Source organism: Hippocampus zosterae, chromosome 7 (genome assembly GCF_025434085.1).
Source record: "Hippocampus zosterae strain Florida chromosome 7, ASM2543408v3, whole genome shotgun sequence".
Lineage (NCBI taxonomy): Eukaryota > Metazoa > Chordata > Actinopteri > Syngnathiformes > Syngnathidae > Hippocampus > Hippocampus zosterae.
Window position 1 is genome coordinate 2826897 of NC_067457.1, and position 26018 is coordinate 2852914.

The following is a 26018-nucleotide window of genomic DNA, read 5'->3' on the forward strand; positions in this document are numbered from 1 at the left end:
TCTATTTTTTTACATAACTTTATTCGTCTCCGTTTCTTCATATTGGAATTGTTCAACATCTTACTGTTAGCGAGCAAAAAAAGCAATCACAAGAAGATGGCTGACAAAAGATCCCCCAACAGTCAAAGACTGGACTAAGGTGGTTGGGGAAATTTTTGAAATGGAGAAACTGACATTTACTCTTCGAGTAATTTGAGACATTATGTGATACCTGGATAAAATTTACGGAAACCTAAGGAAGTGCTTGAACAGATAGTTGAGTTACCCTATTGGCCCCATTCCACTCAAGTTGGTTTATTTTTGTTTATTATTATTTTATTTTATTTCACTACTTTTCTCTTCATATGGCACAGTGTTCAGGACATTGTATATGTGGGAGGGCAGTAATTGTAACCCGTTTCACAGGGATGTCAATGTATGTATGTATTATTTCGATGCCCGGAACTGGTGTGGTTCTATGTACTTAAACACGTGACCATGTTTTTCTTGAAACCTACACCCTACTGTGAAGCCCTAACCCAAACGAGATTGTGCTTGAAATTGAAAAGAACCCCCACCCCAAAAAAAGACTCATCAGCATTTTTTTTAAAAAGTCCCCGTTTGAAGAACATAATGGCTCAAGTTCACATTTCTTGGCGAGACATTCAAGTGCATCCACTGACGACTAGCTGAGCTGGCCACAGTCCCTGATGGTGATCTTCTTGCTCGTGCGTCCCGAGCGCGAGCCCAAAGCCTCCATCTTCTTCACCACGTCCAGTCCCTCCTTGACACTGCCGAATACAACGTGTCGGCCGTCCAGCCTGTGATGTGGAAACGGCGCAACTTGGACAAAATTCAATTTGAGCACACTTTCCCAGTCAGTGCATACCAGTCGGTCTTGTCGGTGCAGATGAAGAACTGCGATCCGTTGGTGTCGGGTCCCGCGTTGGCCATAGACAAGATGCCTGCAGGAGCAAAGAGGGGTGTTTAGACTTTTTTTATTCTTTCAAAATAAGTAGAGCCCCCTCCCCTCATCCTACCAGGTCCGGTGTGCTTCAGCTTGAAGTTTTCATCAGGAAACTTCCATCCATAAATGGACTTGCCGCCGGTTCCATTGTGGTTTGTGAAATCGCCACCCTTCAAAAAAAAAAAAAAAAAGGGGGAGGGTGACACTAGGAGGACAGCAACAAAAAGATCTTACAGGTGCGTGCACCCACCTGGCACATAAACTGAGGGATGACCCGATGGAAGGTGGAGCCCTTGTAGCCAAAACCGTGCTCCCCTGTACACAGGGCCCGGAAGTTTTCTGCCGGAAGCAAATTAATTTCTTCAAATATACACGAAAAAATACATCGAAGAAGAAAAAAAAACAATAAAAAGGGGAAGAATGTTGCACAAAAAGAATCCTCCCAATTTCCTGGAAAGCAAGAATGAGCGATTACTGCACAACAACCAGTGCGTGACTCATTTGACATGGCTGGACAAAAACATACTAGTTGTGATGTTGACTTCATAAGTTTTCAGAATGACCAAATGGTGCAAAGAACTTTTTGCTTACCTGCGGTTTTTGGCACCACTTCAGCGTTCAGCTTGCCAAACCAACACAAACAACACACAACAAAAGGGGAAATGGAGCATTCATTAGTTCAATTGCGACTGAATAAACGTGTGTCCAAAATCAAATCAAGGTCAAGTATTGTTTTATTTTTTCCTCCGTTTTTTTCAATGTGTCCTCACCTCGAAGGTTACCCGACCGAGCGGCTCGTTATCGGCTGAAATGTCGAAATACACCGTCGGGTTGTTGTTGGCAGTTGCCGGGCCACTGCTGCACATTCTCGTGACGGTGTACGCCAGAGAGCATAGTTTCACGCGATTCGATATCAGCATCATTTTACCCGAGAAAGGAAAACTTCGGAAATCTGCCAAACAAGAGTGGAAAACTGGCCCAGGTCACTCGGCTCACGTTTCAAAGTCACGCCGTTTTTCTGTAATAGTAGGCGGAACCCGGAAGCATTTGCCGTCAAACCCGGAAGTAAACATGCTAGTGAAGTATCGTACAAACATCGCGACATTACAATGGCTACAAGGTGATCTGAATTTTGTTTTTAATGCTTAGCATGTAAATAAAATGTGACAGCTACTGTTGGTTTATGGCTTTAGTTAAAAAAAACACGCATTAAAAAAGGACCGCATATAATCCGAATACATATTTATTGGCTAAATATGAGGGTGTCACATGGCATAACTACATACAGCTCTGCAAGACTAAAAAACAAATGGGAAAAAAAATTCCACTCAGTATGAAACGACTGTACATAATACAATGTACAAACACAGACTGTGGCGTGTCCATGATATAAGAAAATGTGGATTTACTTTACAATCTTCTGGACCTGTTATTATTCCTTATTTTCTTCAGTGTACAAGCGACAGACTAGAATATTTAAAATGACACCAACAGTCCCAAAAAGGGAGCTAGGGGGATCAAACTAACAATTTTCCACTTCATGTACAGCGGTTGCAAGCTTTTTTTATTATTCTGAGGAAACAATGCACATTCCCAGGGATGTATGAATACATTTCTGTTCACATGTCTCTATATTCATTTACATATATACAGACATCCTTAGGACACGTGGCTTCGCTTTGCCCTGGACATCATTTCCAGGCCTTCCATGCTTCATTTTTATGTCTTTGTTATTCTTCTTCTTTTTAAAAACAAGACCCTTTGATGTGATTGTGCAATTACAGATTGAGGGTACACAAAAGTGGCTCACCTGTATGCAAGAAATAAACATGAACGGCTCAATTCAAACAGTATACATATACATACATAAAAAAATAAAAATAAAACGTGGCAGTGTATCGTCATTTTTTGTCAGTGTGCTGAACTGGAAGAAGTGATTTAAATGACATCTTAAAAGAAAGTGTAGGGAGGCTACAGTGAGAGACAATTGGTTTCTCGTGTTACAGAAGAATAAAAAAAGTTTTAAAAAAATAAATTACAAAGAAAAAGAATAAAGGGGTGAAATGTAGATAGTAAAAAGTTTTTTTATGTCAAAGAATATAAACAATACCATGTATTTCTTTAAAATATGCTCTTTAAAATACCAGCGTATAAACAACAATGATATTCACATTACATTGAAAGCCAGCAAGCACGTAAAAAAAAAGTACAAAATAAATTACCCAAAAAAGGGGAGGGGAAATTTATATTGCAACAAAAATTGTGATGATAATAATAATGAACAGACTACAGTGAGATATTGAATTTCTAGAATTACAGATGAAGAATAAAAAAGAAAAATACATTAAAAAGAAACACAGGCAACGCAGAAATTTCATGAGAGCAATAATTAAAGTCAGGCTACAGTGAGAGACAACCGATTTCTCCCCTTACAGAAAAAAATATGTTTTAATAAGCGTTGAAATAAATTACCACAAAAAAAAGGGGGGGGGGGCAAGAAGATGACTTGGTTATGGCCACAACCCTCCAACTTGTTTTTATGACAGAAATAATATCTTACCTGTTTTTTTTAAAGGACGATGTTTTAAAATATTTCTTTCAAATATAGTCTGACATCTTTAATATACCACTGTAGTTTGTGATTACACTGAATACCAGAAAATACAAAAATAACAAAACAAAAACAGGCTTCTGCTGGTTAAAAAAAAATACAAATAAAGATTAATGTTGCTGTAGGGGGCAAACAGACAGGAAATAACTTATATAACGTTTGAGGACCAAGAGGGACGACTTTCAAATTTGTTGTTTCGTTTCATCATCGTGATAGAAAAATATCCACAATATTTACAGCCACAATAGCCTTTCTTAGAAAAAAATACATTTGCATACTTGAACAGCACTCTTCCGCTTCCAACAGACAGTCAAGGAAAAGCGCCACAAATACTTGCCGTGGATCAACTTGAGCCTTGTGCACACGCGCACGCACGCATTCGTCATTTCATTCCCGCCCTTCCGACTTTGGTGAGCAGTTTACCAAAATGTGTTATATGCTTCAATTAGCTAGAGACAGACAAACAAATAAAAATCCAGTCAATTGGTGCACCGAGCGATTTCAGCAGCAGATTTTCAGCTTGGCACACTGCACATCATCGTCAATGCTGACAGCGAGAGAAGGAATGGGCATTTCATCAACTACGTTGCGAATGATCCATTTTGATATTCATTTTAGATGGAAGGGAATATTACAAAAAGTGATTTTGTAAGCGTTAAATGATTAAGAACCTGGATAAATTTGGCAGTTTACGTGACTAAAAAAAGTGAGAGGACAGTGGCCGAGAACTAGTATCTGACGTAACCGGCTTCTCCGCGATAAGGACACTCACGTGATCCAGGAGGAGACTGAGGGCCACTGCAACTTGAAGATTGTGGAGCACCATAATACAGGAAACTGTGAAGTTATTAAATCTCGTGTCGACGCTTTACTTTGTATTTATGGCTACCTGAAATGAATACAAAAACTGAAAATGGGGGCAGGGTGGGGACAAACCTGAAAAACTGAAACCCGGAGCACTGCTAATACTTTCCGGAAGATATCTTTAGCCCTTCACTTTTGGAGAATTTTTGAATTTGGAAGGGAGAAATGAATGATGTGCTTTTGAAATGAGGGGTGTGTACATTTCCGATGATGATGATGATGATGATGAATGCTACAAAGTGGACGAGTCAAAAATAGCTGCACAGTTCGAGTCGCCTCCCATTGAGGTGTTTTTTTTTTTTAATGTCCTTTCTGAAGCAAAACTGTACAAGAGGAAGAAGAGAAGGGGAGTGCATCTTTGTTGTTTTTGTCAAGTACGGAGCCTTTGGGGCTTTTTTTTTTTTTTCCTTCTTTCAGTCCATGTGCAGCCTGGTCAATTGTTTTCAAAGAGCGACAGGAGGTCGTCGTTGCTATTGCTGGGGAGGTCCGGGGGGTCCAAGTAGGACAACAGCTCGTCCGGGTTGGCCAGCTCAGGAAGAAGCTGCAGTAGGAGGAGGGGGGGGGGGGGGAGAGAGACAGAGAAAACGCACAATGGAGATCACGTGCTTGCAAAAGTGCACTTGCTCTCTTAGAATTGGGCAATCTCACATTTCGACACACGCCCGCCACCCTTTCGAGTGCCCCTGATTAGGCCCAAAATCAAGTTCTGACGTTCTAGTAGGCTTTTTATAACCACCAGAGATAAGTGAATGGACCATCTAGCGAACTATCCATTCATCCACCGATGAAAAGTTTGCCGTTTCTTTTGAGTTTCGAGCTCACCCTGCTAACATGAAGCGGCAAAACTCCTTTGAGCATTTTTTATTGCTCGCAGGAAGATGGACATCAAGCCGTCCATCTATCCGTCCATCCATTTTCCCATCTACTTCTCTATCATCCATACATCCTTCAGTCCATTTGTCAGTCATGATCCATCCATCCATGGCCCTCCAATTACAAGGGTTGTGTGTGCCGGTGGTACTCACGTCTAAAGAAGGTTCTGGCATGTCCGAGCCTGCTTGGCTGTCCAAACTGCTGGGGGTGTTGAAGCTCAGGTCGCTATGGGGGTGGCTGTTTGGACCGGACTGCTGCTGCTGCTGCTGCTGAGATGACGGAGGGGGCTGCGGGGGTTGCCGCGATGGGGGCGGCTGTCCGCCGTGGTGGAGCTGCTGCTGCTGCTGCCCCGATTGGCCGCCCGGATGCGGCGACCCGTGTATGCTTTGCTGCAGCGTGCTATGAGATGGCTCGTTGACGGATGGGTGAGGTATCTGGGAAAAAAAAAGGGGGGGGGGGGGGGAGAGAACCACGTCAATTACTTTTCTACTCTCCACATGGAGAGGACACGTTTTGTCACGGGGAGATTCGGGGCAACAGTGGCTCAGAATGGGGGTCCCCTGTTTATCCAGAAGAAGAAATTTGATCCGAGAAGAGACTAAGGGCAGGAAAGCGGAGACTGTGGCAGAACGCAAAGACGACATGCAAACAAACAACGGGGAATGGTCTGGTAGACTTCTCCCCACAAATGTTATCCAAAGGGAGACTAAGGGCCAACCCCAACTCACCGAGTCGGGCAAGGCGTGAGAAAGAGGCTTGTCGGTGCTCATCAGGTTGCTGGGCATGTCGGGCGGGTGCGACAGTTGTGGCCCGTGCACAAAGTCATTGACGGACGTCGCGCCCGGCGTTCCGTGCGGGAACTCAAAGTTGCCGTGGTAACTATTGCCTAGGAGAGAGAGCGCCACGTCACGACGTCAGCTTGGCTTTCCAAGCGGCGCTTCGCTTTCTTTACCGACCCGCTTACCTTGGGAGGCGTATTCACCGTTGTTGGAGGCCTGCTGCGAGGAGTACGGCGAGGGTCCGGGTCCGAGCTGGGCGATCATGTCGGTCACGTTGGGCATGATCATCTGGCTGGGGCTCATGGTTTTGAAGCGCTTGGCCAGTGGAGCGTCCGGGTCCTCCTTGATGTGGATCTCCGACTTGATGGCCACCGGCCGCCAACTGCACGTCGGGTCAATCGTCACCTCCTCCAACTCGGAGCTGAACGGAGCAAAGACACCAATCATTTGTGTACATTTGACAATAAAGTTTTATCCAACCCAATCACTTTTGAGAAGATGATGAAAATCAGATGAGACTTATTGCCTTACTTTTGAATGGCATTCAAGATCCCCCACATATACTGGTCCACCTCCAGCCCTTCTAACAATGCCGTTTTACTGAGAAAAAAAATAAAATAAAATAATTATAATAAAAAAACTCAACAGCGAAATAATCAGAATCAACTTGTTTTGAAAAACAAATCTCAACGTACTTGCACACAGGACATCGCCACGTGCCCCGCTCACAGTTCAGCTGTAGATACGATTCCAAGTCGAAACACTGCAAGAAATGACCACGATGATTGTGTAGACGTGTTCTCGCCCCACCCAACCGTTGTAGTTTTGGCGCTCGGGTGTACCTGAACGTGCTTGCAGTCGTGGCCCCTGGCTGGCAGCTGGATTCGCCGGAAGGTGATGGGACACTTGAGCGACACCTTGATGGCCGTCTGCTCCACGCCGTCCTCGCCGTTGAGGCCCGCGTTGCCCGAAGACGACGCCACGCTGCTGAAGTTCCTCTTGACTTTGGAGGTGAGCGACAAGCGTTTATGAAAAAGAAAGAAATGTCGGTGCAGATTCAAATATATATTTTGGGGTGAATTCCGGTGTTGGGGCTCCCGGCGTCTACCTTTGGTGATGCAGTGCTCAGCTGGTAGGAGCCTCTTCTTCAGTAAACCTTGGAGGACGGAACGCACCGATGGCCTGTGGACCAGCTGCAGCACGAACAAATGCGACTGCGGGAGCAAACGCCAGCGTGAATTTGACAACCTTTTTCGCCCCCACCCCCACCCCCACCCGACTACCCGAAGCGGGCGACGCTTACACAGCAACAGGCCGTGACGGTGATCTGGATGGTGTTCCTGCCTGGTTGGCAGACGTGCTTGAGGTGCAAGGGCTTGTGGGAGGTCTTGTTGTCGCCGCGCTCGATGGTGAGCGGGGTGGCGTTGACGCTGACCTGCACCGACGCCGGCCAGTTGGTGTTCATCTGCCGGTCCTCGTGGTGGTAGCACTTGAACTGCAGCTCGAGGTCCGACCTGGAAGCGGGAGAGCAACTTTTGAGTCATTGCCAAGATATTCCGATTCCGACTGGGAAAAAAAAACAACCTTTTCCTCCGACGACCGCCCCCCCCCCCCCCCCCCCCCCCCCGAGTCGGAATACTTACCTCCACATAAGTGTCTGGTGCACCGAGGGTCGTAAGTGGAAGACGTGATTGCTGACTGCTAGGTTATGCTCCAGCCTGAAGGGCTCCAGCACCACGCCGTCGCGCACCGGGAAGGTGAGCCGCAGCTCCTCGTTGTGGTTGCCTATCAGAGATGATGGGTGAGCGATCAGATTCGTGACTCCGGGTGACATTTCTCCGCTCGAAAATGAGAGACCGTTACCAACCGGGCGGTGGAGGAAGAGCGGCGATATTTGGTTTGATGTCGGGAGGAAAGGGAGGCTTCACATCCTGACTGGGTGATAAATACGGAGGGATGTTGCTTCCCGGGGTCATTGGAGGGGTGGGATTGCCCGGCACTGGGGAGTGGGGGTAGTTGCCCATCGGTCTGGACGGCTGGACGAAAAGAAATTGGAATATTTCAAACATAACGAAGGAGCGTGACCGGCGCAAAAGTTTGAGTTGCTAACGTGGACTTACCCCATTCATATTACCCTGGCTGTACTGATAACCGCTCCCGGAAAAGTTTGCCGTTTGGCCGTTAAAAGGCGGCTCTTGCTGTTGTGATGAGGAAAAAAAAACAAAAAAAAAAAGGAAGCAACAATGTGAGAATAAATTCCTAGCAGTCAGTCAATTCCACGTGCGCATTTGGAGTTGACGCCGAGTCGGCGTACCTTATAATATTGGCCCATGGGGCCACTAGGGGGCGGGTATTGGGACTGGAGCTGCTGCCCGGGCATCCGTTGCCCGGGGTAGTTGCTGGAGGGCAGCGGCCTGGAAGCGTTGGGTGTCGGGTACTGGCCCTGCTGGCTGGGGAACTGGCTGTTTGGTCCATACTGCTGCCCCCCGTAGTTCGGCTGCGATTGAGGTAAAATGAGCAATAATGGAAGAGGAAAAGTTGAAGGAAGATAAAAAAAATTCATCTATCCAGGCTCAGGCTCAGAATTTAGACAGCGACGCGTAAATATAGACTCACCTCCCCCGGATAGGGCCTTTTCATCCCCTGCATAGGCATGCCTTGAGGTCGCGGTCCCGCATAGCCTTGCTGGGGCACCCTTTGGCCGTGACCTCCAAAGGGTCCCATGCCTTGGCCCCTGGGCTGGTTCATCGCCATCGGGGGGCCGCTCATGTTGGATGCGTTCATGCCGGAGCCCATGTTCCCGGGGTGGGACGGGGGTCCGCGCGGTCCCGGCTGGTTCATAAACTGGCTATTGTAGGCCTGGTTGGGTCCCATCTGGAAAGAGGAACTCATCTGGAAGACAAAAATAATAATAATAATAATAAAATCGATCGGTTCGATCTGCGTCTCGAGAGAGGCGTCAAATGCTTTGTCCGCCGTGTTTGGGCTTACTGGTCCGTATTGGTTCATGTCCTTGTTCTGAGTCTCCTGCAGAGCGGCGACAGTGGCGGTGGCGGTGGCGGTCGCCGTGGCGGCGGCGGCGGCAACAGCAGCGGCGGCGGCTGCCGCCGCGGGTTGGGTGAAGTCTGAAGGAGGACGCGAGTGCGGAGGCATGCCCAGGCCTCCGGGTCCAGCGTTGGGGCCTCCGGGGTAGCTTGAAAAGAAAGGCGGCACATTACCTCAAATGCAACCTTGATTGTTCTGACATTTGGAGTTGTCATTCATTTTAGGCGATACCGGCATGTTGACGGAATACCGTAAAATGACGCCGGTAAATCGTTCAAGTGCGACGGCCATCTTACTTGCCGCCAAAGCCGCCTCCTGGGGGGTAATTGGGCCGGCCGTACATGCCCTGCTGCATGTAGGCCTGGTTGGCGTTGCCTTTGCTGGGGAACTGCTGCTGAGGGCCGCCGAAGTGAGAGGGGTTCATCCCAGGATTGTTGGCGGACATCCCCGAAGCCATCGGGTTGCCGCCGGGGTTCATGGGATTGTTGCTGTTGGTCAGGGGATTGCCCAAAACCTGCAGATGGGGGGATCAAGTTAGGAGAGCTTCACGGCTGCTCGCCGGCCGGGAATTGAATTGTCACCTGGCTCTGCGAGGTGTTGGTGACGCCCCAGACGGTGGTCACCACCGACAGAGAACCCGGAGGCTGATTGGTGTTCTGTTGCCAGGGAACCGAGTCGTAGGGAAAAGACCCATCTCTGTTGGGGGAAATCAAATCAAGCCATGAAGGCCGTTTTCCCTCCGAGCGGGGAAGCTTTGCAAGCGTGCGTGGCAAATGTTTTTTTTTCAGCAGGCTTCGTTCCAGGTCGCAAAGACAATTTTAATGGCTTCAAAGAGTGCGGCAAAGACATTCTGAACGTGTTCAAAATGTGAGCCTGTCTGATTTTGAGAAATCAATTGTCGGTCGGACAAAAAGGGCATGCGGACGCTAATTTTTTGTAGCGGTTTCGCTCTTTGGAGATTCCTCAAATGGCACAGACGGTTTCAGTTGGCGAACACTGACCCGTGCGAGAGACCGGGCTTCATGGAGCTCATGGGGGCCTGCATGGGCACTTTCCCCGGGGGCTCGTTCTGTCGGTTCTTTTGGTGGCGCAGCAGCAGGAGGCGTCCCAGTTCTTCGCACCACGACGACAGAAGAGCTGCCAAGAGACGGACGGGGGGAAGGAAGCAGAAAGAAGCGCATCACACGTTTTGCTCCCCAGCCGTAGTTGCTCCAAATGTCAAGCGCGGAAATGACCAACGGGGAGAGCCTTGGGGGCCCATTGGGGGTATTTGGTTCAACAAGGCCTTTAAATGAATTATCTATGAATTCGATGATCAAGTCATTGTCGCCCGCACATGAAAAACACATTTACTCGTAGCAAAACACAATTTACAAACAAGAAAACAAAAAAACGCAAGCATAAAACAAATCGACACTAATGAGGCGAGGCGCAGATGTGCTCGGCATCTACCTCGGGCTGCTCGCCCTCTGAACGACCCGAGAGACGCGTCCGCGGCGGACGGGGGAGGGGGGAGAGGGGCTGAGGTGTGGTGGGGGGGTGCCCGGGGGAGGTCAGAGACTGAAGGAGTCGGGTTCGGGCACCCCTCCGGGCTCATTAGAAGCGGCCATATGTGCGAGTGCGCCCGATCCGGAATCAAAGTCTCCTCATCTTACCCCGTTGAAAGACAGACGGGAACAGAATTCATTCAAACCAAAAAATGTCGACATCTATTAAACTAGGAAAGATTTGTACTCGATGAAAACATCCACGGATGACACAATTAACCGAAATGAAAACGCTTTTGCAGTTTTTGCTTCAGCTCAATCGACATTGCGCTTCTCCTTCTGGCGTGCATACATTGGCCACTTGGGGGCAGTATAATACAGACAGACAGAAGAAAATAAACCGTTGATGTTACACTTCCCTAAAAAGTTAACAAATTGCTAACTGCTAACGGGTGTTGACTTATCCTAAAAATAAGACACATTACTGACGTTGCACTTAAGGCAAAGACAAAACACTGACGATGCGCGATTGCCCATCACCTGAATCCCAGGTGCATCGTGGGACAGCCAACTTGGCGTTTACATAGCTTACTGCATTCGCGTGGTGACGGCAACGGTGGGCGAACGCATCAAGCCCCGCCAGCCGGCGAGACAAACGCCGCTTTGCGCTTCCATTTACAAGTGCGGCGAGGCCGGCAGAACAAAAGGCGACACCGGGGGCAGCCTTGCCGTCTGCAGCCCGTGATGCCGGCAGCTCATTTCAAGCCCTTCCGTAACATTCTCTCTCTCTCAAAACCCCCGCTGTAGCGCCCCCCATCCCCCTTTTCCACCTCCTTTCCCCCCACCCCGAGCGTCTCGGGGCCATGCCTCCTCCCGCCGTGTCCACTGACCGCCTGCACAATGCACATCAATTATTCATGGCTGGCTTGCAAAAAGGAAGAAAAAAAAAAAGGACAGCAACGCCAATCACAGAGGAAGCCATTGCTATATTAGTGCGCACAAAATACCCCCGAGAGAAGCCGGGAGGGGATAACGCACGAGCGGGAGGAGCGGTGGAGAGGAGCCATGTTTGTAGTCCGAAAAATAGAGAAGGCGACAAATGATTGAAGGCTTCAAGACGAGGAAGGAGATGGCGAGAGGGAGTCGAGAGAAAGCTTTATCTCCTCACCTTGATATTGACGCGGCTTCCTTTTTTCTGTCTAGTGATCCATTGCATGCTCTCCCAATACACACATGCCTTCTTCGCTGGCTCACTTACACACACACGCGCACAAACACACCACGCTCACTTCACCAGCAGCAGCAGAGCCTCCTCGCCAGCAGGCAAGCAGGCAGGCAGGCAGGCAGGGGAGGGGAGAAGAAGGAGAAAAGCAAGGGGGGTGGGGGGTGGAGGGTGGAAGCAAGCAGCTCACATTTCAAACTTGCAAAGAGAAGGGGTGGGGCCTAATGTGGGAGACTGTCTGTGCCTTGGCCTTGCTCCAGTTACACGACCCCCCTCCTTAAAAAAAAAAAAATGCAACATTTAGCAGCTAACACAAAAAAAAAATAGTGACTTTTCTTCGCGGGCGACTTAATCCATCACAATATTAATTAAAGAGCAACACAGGAGGAGGAGGAGGAGGAGGAGGAGGCTTAGTGTATGTGTGGCTTCCTGGTAGGCAAGGGAGGGGCCAATTAGAGCCCATCAGGCTTGGATAAATAATGGCACAAGCAAAAGAAAACCACCGCGAGCAACGTGGATTTAGCAAGCGCCCCAGGCGTCAAATGTCCCGCGTGTAGTTGTAGACAAAACGAAATCTTGGGGACGGCTATTGCGTTGGCGGATCCGTTTTCATCCATGTCAGGGAGCGGCCATTTTCTTCTGTGCTGCCCCCTGCTGCCGACCGAAACTGACGTCAAAATGTCACTTGGGCATCAATTTCATTCAACAGCAGAGGCCTAAAAATCCATTTTAATGTCGCTTCAGCAGTTGGGGCAATCGTCTTTCATCCTTGACAATTGCGCCACGTTCTTGTGGTTCAACAAAATCATCTCGCAACTCCCACTGCGGCGAGTTGATCATCATGCAACCGACTTGTTGGCGTTTGTCAAGTTCTGCCAGTTGAGCCGCTTGGCGGCCCATTTCGGTGGCCGTCGTGCGCCGACGCGGCTTCTGACACATTTTTGCAGCAAAGACAAACGAGTCTCAGCCCGACCAATTACCTCGCTGAAAAGCTTGTTTAGCTGCCCACATTTGTCCCAGCCCCCCCCCCCCCCTGCCTCCCCCTCATCTCTCTTATCCTTTCAGTCTTCAGAAGGCAGGAATTCCAAGAGACTATTGAGGCGCAAACAACCGGGAGTGTACCATTCCGCAAACATGGTGATGACGCTTTTGATTTTCTGGGCGGACCCCAACTGGCACCAATGGTGCGTGTGCCCCGTGATGATGATGATGATGATGATGATATGGGGGTTGTGATCAACAACCCCCCCCCTTTACTTTGATGCCCCCTGCCTAATCACAGATTAATACAACCGGCTAATCTTGCTCACAAAGAGGTCACTACTGGCACCCTTCCCCCCTGCCCCGCTGCATTGTGGGCTGTCTCCCCCCCCCCCCCCCCCCCCATTCACTCCCTTCCCCTCAGTGCATCCATTCAGGCTATCAGTTGTTCACCTCACTAAATGACACGGCGGCCTTTTCTGGTCTCGTCAGGCGCAGCCCTATTCAACAGTAAAAAGCAATTACGCTTAAAGTACGACATGCACCTCCAGGAAAAAAAAAATCCCTCATTTTGCCGAGGATCAAATCAAGTTCTCGCCAAGATCCACGTTTATTTCCGTGAGTTCTGCACACCCAAGCAGCAACGGACGGCCTAAATGAGCGTTTTCATAATAAACCGGGGCGAAGTCATCGATTTCTCCGCCCTTTGCATTGCACCGTTTGGCAGAGTGATTTCGATGAGCCAACAAAAACGCAACGGGAAGCTTTTCAATCTGATGAATCGAACCAGCCCGAATTTTTTTAACGGTCTCCTTGATCGATTTTCAACAGAAAAAAAAGGCAAAGTACGGCCAGCACCGTTCAGCCCGCAATGGTGGCGAGTCACGAGGAAAAGGGCCGCAGACGACCCCTGAATCTTGGCACTACTTGCAGAATAGCCGACATGTCCTCCAAATGTTTGTGATTTAGCGCGTTTGGATCAACAAGTGGGCCTCTGCGTCTTTCAAGTGCTCTGGAAACAAACACCCCCCAAAAAAAAAAAGTTTGGACACCCCCGCTGCCGTACGTTTCTGCCCCCCCCCCCGTCATGTGACTTGGGTTGCTGGGCAACGGCCCCATTGGGTGTCAGGGGAACGGGTCCCGGGGCCCCTGCGGGGGTGGGGAGGGGGTTGCCACGGAGGCGCCTAGACAAACCTTCTTGACAAGGGCCTCCCCCAAATGCGAGAGGAGGGGAGCAACATGCTTTTCGCAATGTTGGAATGTTTTGGCGCTGCGGCAAACACGCAAGCTCCAAAGAGGAAGCCCTCTTGACGGACGGAGCCATGACGGAAACTCACGATGACGTCACGACGTTTGACTTTGCATCAACTGATAGCGTTTAAGAAAACTGGCAGCCAAAGTTCATTCGGGGCTGGCCTCGAGCGATCGTATAAAACCTAAAAACCGTAACGGAGCATCAATCAGGAAGAGGAAAAGCCAAAACTCAAACAATACGCGGCGGCTCTGACCGAGAGCTGACAACTGCGCAAATCAAACGACTGGAAAGGAAATTCGCCCGCTGACGGCCTCTACGTCTTCATTAGCCACATGCCACAGCGAGCTTTTTTTTCCGAGCCGCTCAAATCGTCCTTCATGGCAGCAAAGCATGATGGACCTCATCACGCCTGATGCAACAAATAATAAAATTCTCTATGTGGAAGGGGAGAGAGGGAGGGAGGACTGCAAATTTTTACCTGCCGACTTTGGCGTGAACTTGTCCCGGTTGGCGGCGCAGACGGCCAGCAGTCGGTAGCCCAGGTCCAAGTCGAAGCCCTGCTGCGCCGCCACGCGGCTCACCACCTGAAGCGGGCGAGATTAGCGTCACTCGCTGGCGCGTCGCGCATTCGACCTCGCAGATGAGACACCATCAGATGCGGACTTACCGTCAGACATCCCATCAGGCTTTGCTCAAAAGGCCGCTGGAAGGCTCGCGGGTCGCCGCACCAGTCCAACAGCTCCGTCGCCGCCGTTTGGAAATTGGAGGGATTTTGTAAGTGCTGCCCAACAAAAACAAAGCGGTCTATCGTAAAAATTCCCACGACGCTACGAAAAGCCGTCCTTTTGGCGTCTCACCTGTTTGATACACTGCAGCCGGTCATTGGTCTGCTGTATGTGTCTGTCCATGGACGGGATGGAGTTCATGTCGATTGTCCCTCGGTGGCCTCCTGCCGCTCTACCGGCCGCCCATTAAACTGCAACACAGACAACACACGCGCAGCGTCGGCACAGGCGACCCAGCAAGGCAGAAAAGGCCCGTAATGCCGGCTCAAGGGCTCTCCAGCTGGCTTCAACGGGTCGAGTGGCCACTAATCTACTCCACTAGGCGGCGAAAGAGCTTTTCAGGCCACCTCTCGGAGGTGCTTGGGGGGACCTTAGTTAAACAACGGGGAGGAGACGTTTGACAATAAATTGTTGAAAGTCATTTTTTTTAAAAAATGTTTATCAATTGATGTTTTGTATTTTCACAAACATTTTAGGTTGACTCTGAAAGGATTATATACATAATAACGGGTTTGCTTGACCTGAAGAAATGACTTGACATACTGTTAAAAGCTCCAAATTGCACTCAAAAAATATTTTTTTTCCTCAGTCAAAGCTAAAATGTTCGATGTGATGAGTGCTTGGATTTGTTATATTTTTAAGTGATGTTTGCCAGTGCCGTTTTGAAATCTGCTGCTGTGCGGCCAGCAGGTGCATTCCCCGGCCCTCCCACAAGGCGGCGATGTGGGAAGCCTTTTTACAAGCTCCACAAATCCTCAACCTGCCGCCGCTTCCCCCGACCTTGGGCTTATTGATGAGCGCCTCCCTCTGCCCTTTCCCTTCACTCTCTGCCTTGCTTCTTTGCGCCTCACCCCGAGGTGAGTTATTGGAGGCTCCGCCACTTTGCTTCCATGGCGAGCGGGTTTCGTGCGCATTCATTTGGTTGCTAATTGAGCTTCTTTAAGGGATAGGATGACATCTACGCCTCAGGCAATTACTCCCTCCTCAAAAAAAAAATTGCCGACCCATCAAAGTGATGCATCCCGCTCAAATAAACGGTCCACTTAAATAAATGGCCTCCTTGGCCTAAATAAGCGCCTGCCACTCGGAGCGCTGTGCGAAGACGATGCTAGCCTAACAGCAGCCTCCATTACTCCTAATGTGCTTAACAGCAACACTCCGGGGGTGACAGACCCCCGCAATGCTGTGTCAAACCAGCCCGTCAACACACACGTGCAGCGAGAACTTGCGTTGACACCAAAGCACAAGAGCGAGGTGGCCCCGTCCCGACTACACTCGCCCGTAATGGGGCGAGCGGAGCCAAGAAGTGACGACAAAACAAGGAGCGGGGAGGGGAAAAAAAATGGTGATTTTACAAAAGACCGATTTAATCGGCCGATGCCAATTAGATGAGGATAACATTGTTCTGGCGTTGTTTGAGGAAGGCCAGGAGAAGTTAACGTGGCAGTGGGTCGGGGGCGGATTTGGGGGGTGCTTTAGACAGGACACCCCTTTATCCGTCCTCCTCCTCGTCCAGGTGCCTGCTCGGGAGACAAGGCCGCGTTTGTTGAGAGCAGCAAAAAGAGGATGGAAATGTGGATGACTTCCATTGTTGCCTCACAGAATGTGGCCTAATCCCCCAGCAGGCTCCATCCAAGAGCTGGCACGGAGGAGTATATGAGCGCAGCCCCCCCACACCCCCTCGCCCCGCATTTGCACAATCACACCTCCCCACACGGTTCCTTAACAGGCCTGGGAATGGATTTCTTTTATTTCATGTGGTTGGGTGTGCAGTGGCAAAATGTGAGTGAGGGGGGACCCGGCGCACACGCACATACACTTCACCGACTCCCCACCCCCCACCCCACAGGCAAAGCCTCCTGAAACTCCTGCGAGAGCCCCACACGTTCAGAAAAACACAAGAGATTGTTCTGCCACGAGACGCATCTGCAGCGTAATAGGAAAAGCAAAGGGAGCAGAGCAGAGCACCTCCCAGAGACCCTCCCCGCCTGCCTGCCCCCCCCCCCCGACAACTAGTCGGAAAGGAAAACACTCTAACCAAGTGTAACGCTTCACGTAGCCCCGCCTCCTCTATGCCATTTCACATGGGGAGATACTCCCCCCTCGATGCAACCAGCTACTCTTAATTTGCTTTTAGCCCTCACACTAATAGCAAATGGCTGAAAGGGGGTGAGGGTCAAATCCCCTGCTGGAAGGGGGTGAGGGGAGGGGAAGGGGAGGGGCTGCGTTTTGCTGTCTGGAACAGATGAGCAGCCATATAAGTGGGAGCAAAACCCGACCTGAACCTGGCCAAACTTTTGGATGTTGATGAGTTGGAATCCGTAAGATTGATGAACAGGATTGGGAACAAAACAATCTTCCAACTCATGAATGCTCCTCATGGTGCTGCAATGGCGTAAAATACCAAACGAGTCCACTCACGCGAGCCCGATTTTCACAACATTCCTTGCCATGCAACTCTTACCAAGTAAAACATGCGATATCCACAGCTCATTTGAAAAATGTGCTGAGTGGCCTCATCCTAGCAGCAATTGGGAAAAGAGGGAGGTTGGGGGGGCGTGTCTCTCTTGCTTCAATCAAAACAAGAGGCGGGGCGGCGAGGGGGCTTGCGCTTGTTTGATGTCCATCTCCTAATTGGTCAATGACAACACATTAGCCTGATGTGCAACTGAGTAGCTCGCTCCCCAAAATAAAATTATGGGTAGGAAGGGGGGGGGGGGCAGAGGGGTCTTATCTGGAGGTTAAGTGGCGTAAAATCTTCCCGTTACTAATGCATAATGGGAAAACACATACGGCTCTACTCACAGTCACACTCTGCGATAAGATGAGCTGACAAGTCTTCATTCACAAAAAAAAGGTACAAATAGCTGAAAATAAAACTGTACCATGTGATGAAGATCATCCATCCATCCATAAATCATCAAAGCCACTGATCCTCACTGTTGTTTCTCCATCGCTCAGTGCCCCCAGGTGGCCAAGGCAGGAAGTAGCACAAGTGCACAACCTGCGGACTGGCTAATCTGAGCCAACAACAAACCACCCACACGCTCATTCACCGACTCCCACGTCACTCACCAGGCCAGACCCCAAACAAAGTCACAGATACGACAGTACGTGAGGACGGCAACCCCGAGCGGACACACACACGATACTTGATACCTCACATGCATATTTTGTAGAACAACAGTTGTGACAAAAAAAAATCATAAATAATATAATCAACAATCAGCATATGGTTCAGTTTTTTTCGGGGGGGGGGGTTAAATAAATAAATTAAAAACTGACATCCTGTTTCTTGGAAGAGCAGCATTGCCAGTGTGGCACCATGAAATGTTTGAAAAGGTGCTGGATGCAGCGAAGGCCCATGAGCCCGGCCGGCCATTGTGTGGCTAATCTCATTAGCGGCTGCGAGGATCCCGGCTGCCGACTGCTAGCAGCACGTGCGCAAACACGTTTGTATCATGTAATTACAACAAAGCCACTTTCATGCCTTTGACTCGCCTCGAGTCGTCGTTTTTAATTAACATTCTGCTCATCCAGCTTTTATGCGGCAAAAATGCGCACGTACGAGACGTGCCGCAAAAGCAAAACAAAAGTGAGCATCCTCCGTCGCTCGCAGCTGCTCAAGGATAGCCACGGTTTTTGTGTACAGCAAAAAAAAAAAAAAAAAAAGAACAGTGCGAGCAGAGCTCTCAGCATCCTGTTTGATCAGCGCTGATCTCGACTTGCTAGAAATTTACAAGACATTTTGCTGAAATTTTTGGGTCGTGGTCCCTAATCATCGCCGGTAGCCAACTTTCACAAACAACAGCCCACCCTGCATTCTCACCTTTCGGCATTGTCAAATTTTCGGGAAAGAAAGAAAAATAAATGGTGAATATTGATCAGGTTTTCTGTACATCCAAAACCTGATGGAGCCGATGGAGAAACGGATGAAGAAATGCGACAAATGTGCTCCCCAAAAAAGCTTTGTAGTTGCCTTTAGATGCCACAAGATGGCGGGAAAATACCTTTCTCCATTAAACAAGGCTACGGCTGGACTAAATGAAGCTCCCGCCCTCATTTCAAGGTATTTATTCGTATCTTTTAAGTTGATACGCTTTGGTATCACCTGCCGTGACAATGAAATGGTTGGAAAGTGGTTACAGGAAGAAGTTTCCAGATGGTTTTGCGGCACAGCGATGGACAGTTATTGCTGGCAAACAAGAAGGTACAAGTGTGACATCACCTCCAGACTGAGCCGTCCGTACGAGCTGGTCATTAGGAGCCATTTTGTCCCTGCGTAGAGCCCCCCCCAACCCCCCGCATTACCCCCTCGTCTGGCCTCAGACCAGCCAGACTTCTGCCTCCAATGGACATCACCATGGCAACTGCCTTCATTCAACAGTTGCAAATAATGAAGACAATGCGTTTTCCATGTAGATGAGCTTTTTCCTTCAAAAGAAGATACGAGAGTCCATCCTGACTGGTTCATTAAAGGGGCTTAATAGTGCAATTTCTCGCCGGAGGATAGTCGGGTGGGGGGTGGAGGTGTGGGGGGGCGATACAACAGACGTCCTGAAATATGTTCCGACGACTCGGCTCGGAGAAGTTGTTTTGACACGTTGCGCTCACTGCCAACTCGAGTGCTGGTTAAATGTCGGAAACGGAAAAGAGCTTCGGGTAAAAGGAACTTGGACTTGCGTCCATGTTTTAAGCCAAAAGATGACAACCGTGTCCGTGTCGCATTATTAACGGACCCGAGTGTACAAAGTTTCAACGCAAAATATTGTGAACAGTCAAAATACTGCAAACTCTGCTTTGAAGACGGCTGGCTGGACCTTTTCCTCTCTTTGTATTTTTTTACATTTTAAATAATGAGGGGAGACGAGATGTGAAACAATGGAGAATGACTGACCGAGAGCAAAGAATTGAACTTTCCACCTTGGCACAAGTTCACCCGCGTCAACAAAAAGTCATGAAGGCCTTTTCACTGAATTTGTGTCAAAGCCTCGACAGCAGGCAAAGAGGGCGGGCGGTGCGCTTTCATTTCTCCTCGTAACACGCTAATGACTTGATTGTTTGGCTGGGCTGCAGCCACCGGGAGCTATTAGCATATAAACACCTGTGTTATCTCAGCGCCGCTGACAATTTCCTGGATAATTTAGCAAAAAGATGCCACGGCCGATTCCCGAGGAGGCGCCGTACGTGCGCGATCTCTCCATTTGCTCCGCAGCTGGCCCATTTGCAGACTCTCCGACGCTTGCCGGGGGAGGGCGGGCTTGATATTCGGGATAGCTAAAATGGAAAGAGCCCCGTTTAGCTTGAGAGGGAGGGAGCGGCAACCTTCTGCGATTCGTTTTAACACATTGAAAGAAAAGGAAACGCTTGCTGTTACCTTGTTACCTATGCAGGATTGGACCTCTCTCCCTTTCCCTTTCCCTCTCTCTCTCTGGCACCACCATCCCCATCCCTCCCCCTTCCCCGGTCGCAGTCACAGGAGCCGAATTGTTCTGCTCGAGCCTGCTTGGCGCAGGCCACGGATGGGAAAAGTGCAGAGAACACTTCCTGAGGGTTGAATCACAGAGTCAAGCCTCAGCCAATTTGTCGTTGGCAGCGGGTGGGGGGGTATCGCTGTCACCAGGCTTTTCCTGTTTGCCTACCTCTCTTGTTGTCTTGCTCCGACTTAGATTCAGACTTACAAACCGCTGTAGCGAAAAATGAAAGCTGCAGTTATGCATATCAGTTTCCATTGTGGATATGAAATGGCACCCATGCCCCAAAAATCTGACAGTGACTGCATGGAGGAAGCTACACATGCTAGCCACATGCTAAGGCGGTCAAACGAAGCGACGTCGGAGGTGAACCGAGGCCGGCCGACAGACGAGGAGGGGGTCGGGATGACCCCCTGAGCTCGGGGGTCGCGACTTTCCCCATTTAGCGACGCCGAGGCTGGGCAAAGCGATACGCTGGCTCTCCCCGAACAAGAAAAGCTCCGCCTTCCTTCAAGTGGTCAGCGAAGCCTCGCGATCCGCGATTCTGTCAATGACTCAAAACAAATAAAACGCTTGCCGCTTGCAAAACTTTTCATTTCCTGTCCCTCGCAAGGTGCCACCTGCAAAACGTTAACAAAAGCTTTCGGGCAGCGATCGGCACGCATTACGCGCAGAATTCTTCTGACATGCCCTCTCTCAGATGTTCTGCTTGGTGTTGAGCAAATGGGGAATCAAGTTCAGGAAATTAGCCAGTTCCTGCTGGGGAGGGTTGCGGGGGGGGGGGGGGGGGGGGGGACAAAGAAGGACGAGGAAAATTTTACTGCATGGCTTCGCACAGCCTTCTGAAGGGTTTTGCCGGTGACACAAAGTGGAAACCTGAACCCGAAGCCCTCGCTGCCTGCGCAGCAGCACTCTGACAAGACCAGTGTGTGACGTTAAGAGCATCATGAATAAGCAAGAGCGCAGCCAAAAATAATGTTTGAGACACGAGGACGATGAAGTAAAGCCGGCTGGCAAATGAGGTTAGGAGGAGCTTTTTGGGGAAAGGGGTGGTGGCGGGGGGGTCTGTGTCTGAAGAGGCCAGCGTAAGCAGGAAGTGTGTGAAGGGGAAACGGTTCATGCAGACTAACATCTGTGATATTTCTTCACGACGTACTCCAGCCACTGACCCCCCCGCCCCCCATACAAGATCCCTCAACTTCCCTTCGCCTAGGGAGGGGCTTCAAAATAGATTCTAGATATTTATTTATTTTTTGCTATTTGGTTAAAAGCATGAAATGCCATGTCAGAGGATGAAGAATGAAGCGTACAGAATTGTCATTTTTGTCGTTGCCGTCAGGCTCGTTTGCACGCGTTGACCAAAAATGTCTCATCGGAAGAGCTAACGTGCTAAGCAGCTTCACATCAGCAAGCGGGGAGGCGGAGGGGGTGGGGACACAACCACATATCGAATGGCATTTGGCCGGTCGGGTTTGCGTGTTTAATGGGGTTTGTGAGCGCCGTTCCATGTGTTCCGGCTTAGCGGCTAATTAAATCAAAAGCTGCTATATAAGACTCCCCGCCCCCCTGCCCGACCCTCCCAAAAAAGCACGATGCAAAATAATAAAAGATTGAGATCATGATAGATTTGGGATTAGCTAACAAAAGATGATTGCAATCAACAGAAAGGCTCCGACGGTTCCGCCCTCCCCCAACTTTGGTCCGTTCATGCTTGGGGTCGCCCAATTGGGGCGATGAATCGAATAAAGCTCCCTCGGCCACGTGATTAAACATTCTGCAAAAGGAGCCGCGCCGTCTGTTTGGACATATCGCCCTCGCCCTCGCTCGCCCCTCCCCTTCCCAGCCAAAAGAGAGAGAAGGAAAGGGGGCACAAGGTGCTGGGAGGATGGATTAATGTTTATTGGGCTTGCTCCGGGGTATTTGAATGAAAAAGCTCTAATGATGATTGTGATTAGGATTAATTCGCGACACGAGCAACAAACAACGGGAGCACTCGGGGAAAGACGCACTTGAACTCGAATGATTTAGCGCCAGCGGCTCCATTCGATTACACACACGCAAAGCGTCAAATTCGACTAAATCTAAATCTACGGAGCTGACGATCAAACAATCAAAAGCCTCACACTTGCATACTAGAGCCGTCTGATGCAACCCAGACATTCCCGATGCCCACGTGACCAAGCCCACCCACGCTCACATTGAGCTGACTGACCATTTTGGTCCGACAAGCGGGTGACCAAGCCCAGGCGAAGGCATCCGACGCAAGCCGGTGGACCTCCGGGCCGAGGCGGACGTGGCCCGGCGCTTCCTAGCCGCTCCCTTCCTGTGTAATCGGGTCGGCTCTCGTTTTCCTGTGTCGCTTCTGCTCAATTGTTCCCAAAAAAATAATAATTCTGCTGGGATTTTTTTTCTTTTGGTGAGGAGGGGGGCTGCAAGCTATTTAGTGCCACACCCAATTTTATTTTCCCATAAAGGTTTCTGCCATTTTTTTTAATTCATTCACAAATTACAAAAACAAATCCCCCCCAACAACCCAAATAAATGAATAATAAATCAGCACATAAACCAGCTGATTCCTCTCTCTGTCCTCAAGTTAAACCAGTTCTAAAGGACAAAGTCTTGTCAAAAGGTCAAATGTTCCGCCTGTAATTCATCTGTTTTTTGTTATTGTAAGTCTTAAGGGACCAAAAAGGAAGTTCTTTTATCCGCTGTATATTTTTTGTAATTAATCAGCCGCGTCATCTTGCCAAATACTGAGCGGATTTTGCCATTGGCCTCAACAATATCCTCAGGCCCTAATTTACATGTTAAAATTCAGCTGGGTTTGAATAATAACTCCCAAAAAATTGTTGCGATTTATTTATTTAAAGGATGGATTGAATTCATGACATTTGAATTGATTTCAGTGTAGAAAACGGATTTGGCAAACGAGTAGACTGAGTTGCGATTGAGGGCCAGTGTGGCTTTTCCGCCGCAAGTCAGATGCCACCGTCAGTCGAGCAGGCGCACTCATTCACTGTGTATCTCCACCCACACGGGCCCAGACAGACAATGAGAGCAAGAAGTCTACAAACATGCCTGCCCCCCACCCTCACCCCACCCCGACTCTACTCCGACCTCCCCTTGCCACCGCTCTTGGGACTTTAAATGTGGGGCTCTTAGAGTCAGCAGAGAAGAATTCACAGCGAGGCTGTTTCCAAAACAACAGCACGCATCTCCACTGATGGCAGGCGAGCATCGAGAAGGAAAACCGAGTGGCTGCTTTGAGCCGCCGTGCCCGTGAAGAGAACTCGCGCCGACACGACGGATCTGTCCGTAAATTTGGTAAACAAGACAAAATGACAGCTTGATGGACAAGTTCAGCTGTTCAACAGTCCAGGGTCTCTCGACACTTGAGAATGCGCCAACACATTTTCAATGGGAGACAGGTCTGGACTGCAGGCAGGCCAGTCTAGTGCCCGCACTCTTTGACTCTGGAGCCACGCTGTTGGAACACGAGTAGAATGTGGTTCGGCATTGCTGAAACAAGCTGGGGCATCCTAATGTGGGGGACTCTTCTCAGACGGGTGCAGACTCCCCACCCCCGCAATGGACACGAGCGAGACCTTTTTGTTCAACGTCAAATCGGCCAGAACAAGTTGTCCTGACCTTGAAGTAAACGCCACACGTCCTCCAACAGACGCCGACGATTACAGCCCCTTTCTAGGCCAGCACACATTACGGGCGCGCAACTTCCAAATGACCTACTTACAGCACCGTCGCAAATTCTCTTTGAACGGCTTTGTGTCGAGAGCCGAGACGTTGCATGGATCCTCTCGCGTATGATAGGAAGCAGACGTTTGCCGACTGCAGTCGCATGACTTGACTCCGAGTCAGACTTAAATGTCCAAATTCACGACTTGATGCCAGTTTACATTTACAGGCTGTACATTTGTTTTGCGATTGAAAGCAATTGGACATATTCTCGTCTGTGAAATTCAGGTAAGAAAAGCACAGAGATGACTCAAACATTCCTGTAGATGGCGGCGTTTGGCTTTTATATCGGCACAGCGATTGAGAAAAGAATGAACATTTGGCGGTGATTCTCAGCTCGTCGCATCGACTATAAGTGAGAAAAACGCAAAAGAAAAATATTTGTGCCAAAGTCGCTATTCTGTCTCTCCGTTTTTTGTTTTTAGTCACAATCCGGCGTTTTTGGTGGAACCAACCCATATCCTACTGCGGCTCACTGGCACCTGTCGTCGACCCAACCCGGATGGAGCCAAGTAAGCAGCAGCAGCGGCGGCAGCATCTTTTGGTTAGGTTGGTGAGGTCATGTTGTTTCTAAATGCAGGGAGGGCTATTTACAGAAACAACCCCCTCCCCGCTCCCACCCCCAATAACTCACTGCTACAAGCCCCCGCAGCAGATCTGCCACCACAAAGCTCCTTGTAGCGAGCAGTCATGCGGACAGATGGAGGGACTATTCAGAGCATCCAGCTATGTCCTCCATAACTGTGACATATTCCACCACGGCGCCCGCCACCTTCCTTCCAACGCACACCGACTTCTCAGTAAATGAGATCTGATTGGCTGAGGCCGAAAAAAAAAAAGCAGAGAATACGAGCTTCCTGTGGGGGCGGGGGAAAGATGTCAAGTAAAACCCCGACTTTGACACAAATATATATCATTTTTGCTAAAACTGTAAACCTACACAAATAAGACTGCAAAATACGTGGGGATACAACCATATGAAAATGCAACAATTCCATGGGAGGGAATTGTTGCGCGAAACCCGAAAGCTGCGTATCTGGCAGAACAAATGTGGATTAGAATATTAGAGGAAATCAAATCTTTGGCTTGACCTACATCCCCCCCACCATTGAGAGTCGTAATTATAATCCGCCGCATGCATGCGGGGCAACTGAATTTCGACATTGTGGAGGCCAAACAGTGAAACTGTCAAAGGATGAGCGATGGCAGGCGATGGGCGAACCATTACAGGCCATTGCATCCATGTCAAAGTGTCCTTGAGCATGAGGATGAACCCCCAGTTGCTCCTGATGCTGCGTCACGAGGTCGACAGCGTAAAGCGCTTTGAGTACCTGAAATGTATGAGTGACAGCCCCATTTAGAGAATATTGCCATTTGCAAGTCAGCTGGCACCTATCTCAAGGCCCCCGGCTGTATAAACGTCAAAATCATGAAAAGAAGATCAAGAAGCTTCTCATTCCAAACCACTTGGAGACAAACGGGAACCAACTTCCTCACCTACTTTTATCATTTTAGCAAGCTAGCAAGGGAACAAGGGGGCACGTTTGTTTACGGTGCAACAGGAAATACCAGGACAGGCACCATGACTCTGCGAGCCCGTCCAGCCCATGTGACGGCAAACACGCGCACACACACACACACACACACACACACACACACACACAGGCCAGATTGTTTGCATGGTTGCTCCGAGGCCGTCCGATAAGAACATTTGGAGAGGGAGAAATGTCAAAGCGGTACTCACGTCTGAAAGGATCTGGCATATGTGCGTGGAAAGGTGCGAGGGGGGGTCACATAGTGGATGTGCAAAAATCAAAACAGTTTGTGTGTTTGGTTTTCTAGCCTGGCCATGTGGCGGTGCCAACGGGCCCCTTTTCAAAGCCAGTAGTCATGAAACAAGCGCAGATGAGAATCCAACAGGAACAATTCCCATAAAGGAAGAA

General features: G+C 49.4%; 2 protein-coding genes across 2 annotated transcripts in view; both read right to left on the minus strand.

Annotated features, from left to right (window-relative positions):
• Positions 1 to 211: 211 nt before the first annotated feature.
• Positions 212 to 2000, minus strand: ppifb (peptidylprolyl isomerase Fb). The gene is made up of 6 exons (XM_052072246.1): positions 1717 to 2000; positions 1538 to 1568; positions 1197 to 1285; positions 1020 to 1116; positions 869 to 944; positions 212 to 800 (listed from the first exon to the last, which is right to left on the minus strand). The coding sequence occupies exons 1-6, from the start codon at positions 1867 to 1869 to the stop codon at positions 665 to 667; spliced, it is 582 nt and encodes a 193-aa protein (XP_051928206.1). The 5' UTR covers positions 1870 to 2000; the 3' UTR covers positions 212 to 664.
• A 489-nt stretch (positions 2001 to 2489) lies between these two features.
• Positions 2490 to 26018, minus strand: part of LOC127604873 (zinc finger MIZ domain-containing protein 1-like) — a 39525-nt gene continuing 15996 nt past the window's right edge. Inside the window, exons 3-23 of the mRNA XM_052072243.1 lie at positions 14921 to 15039; positions 14731 to 14844; positions 14542 to 14647; positions 10120 to 10255; positions 9700 to 9814; positions 9415 to 9632; positions 9065 to 9266; positions 8690 to 8965; positions 8388 to 8570; positions 8194 to 8271; positions 7941 to 8109; positions 7717 to 7858; positions 7377 to 7587; positions 7182 to 7287; positions 6916 to 7076; positions 6769 to 6836; positions 6605 to 6673; positions 6259 to 6494; positions 6023 to 6180; positions 5447 to 5728; positions 2490 to 4962 (exon numbers count right to left, since the gene is read on the minus strand). Of these exons, the coding sequence (XP_051928203.1) occupies positions 4855 to 4962; positions 5447 to 5728; positions 6023 to 6180; positions 6259 to 6494; positions 6605 to 6673; positions 6769 to 6836; positions 6916 to 7076; positions 7182 to 7287; positions 7377 to 7587; positions 7717 to 7858; positions 7941 to 8109; positions 8194 to 8271; positions 8388 to 8570; positions 8690 to 8965; positions 9065 to 9266; positions 9415 to 9632; positions 9700 to 9814; positions 10120 to 10255; positions 14542 to 14647; positions 14731 to 14844; positions 14921 to 14989 (3207 nt within the window). The 5' untranslated portion in view covers positions 14990 to 15039 and the 3' untranslated portion in view covers positions 2490 to 4854. The remainder of the gene's footprint in view (positions 4963 to 5446; positions 5729 to 6022; positions 6181 to 6258; positions 6495 to 6604; positions 6674 to 6768; positions 6837 to 6915; positions 7077 to 7181; positions 7288 to 7376; positions 7588 to 7716; positions 7859 to 7940; positions 8110 to 8193; positions 8272 to 8387; positions 8571 to 8689; positions 8966 to 9064; positions 9267 to 9414; positions 9633 to 9699; positions 9815 to 10119; positions 10256 to 14541; positions 14648 to 14730; positions 14845 to 14920; positions 15040 to 26018) is intronic.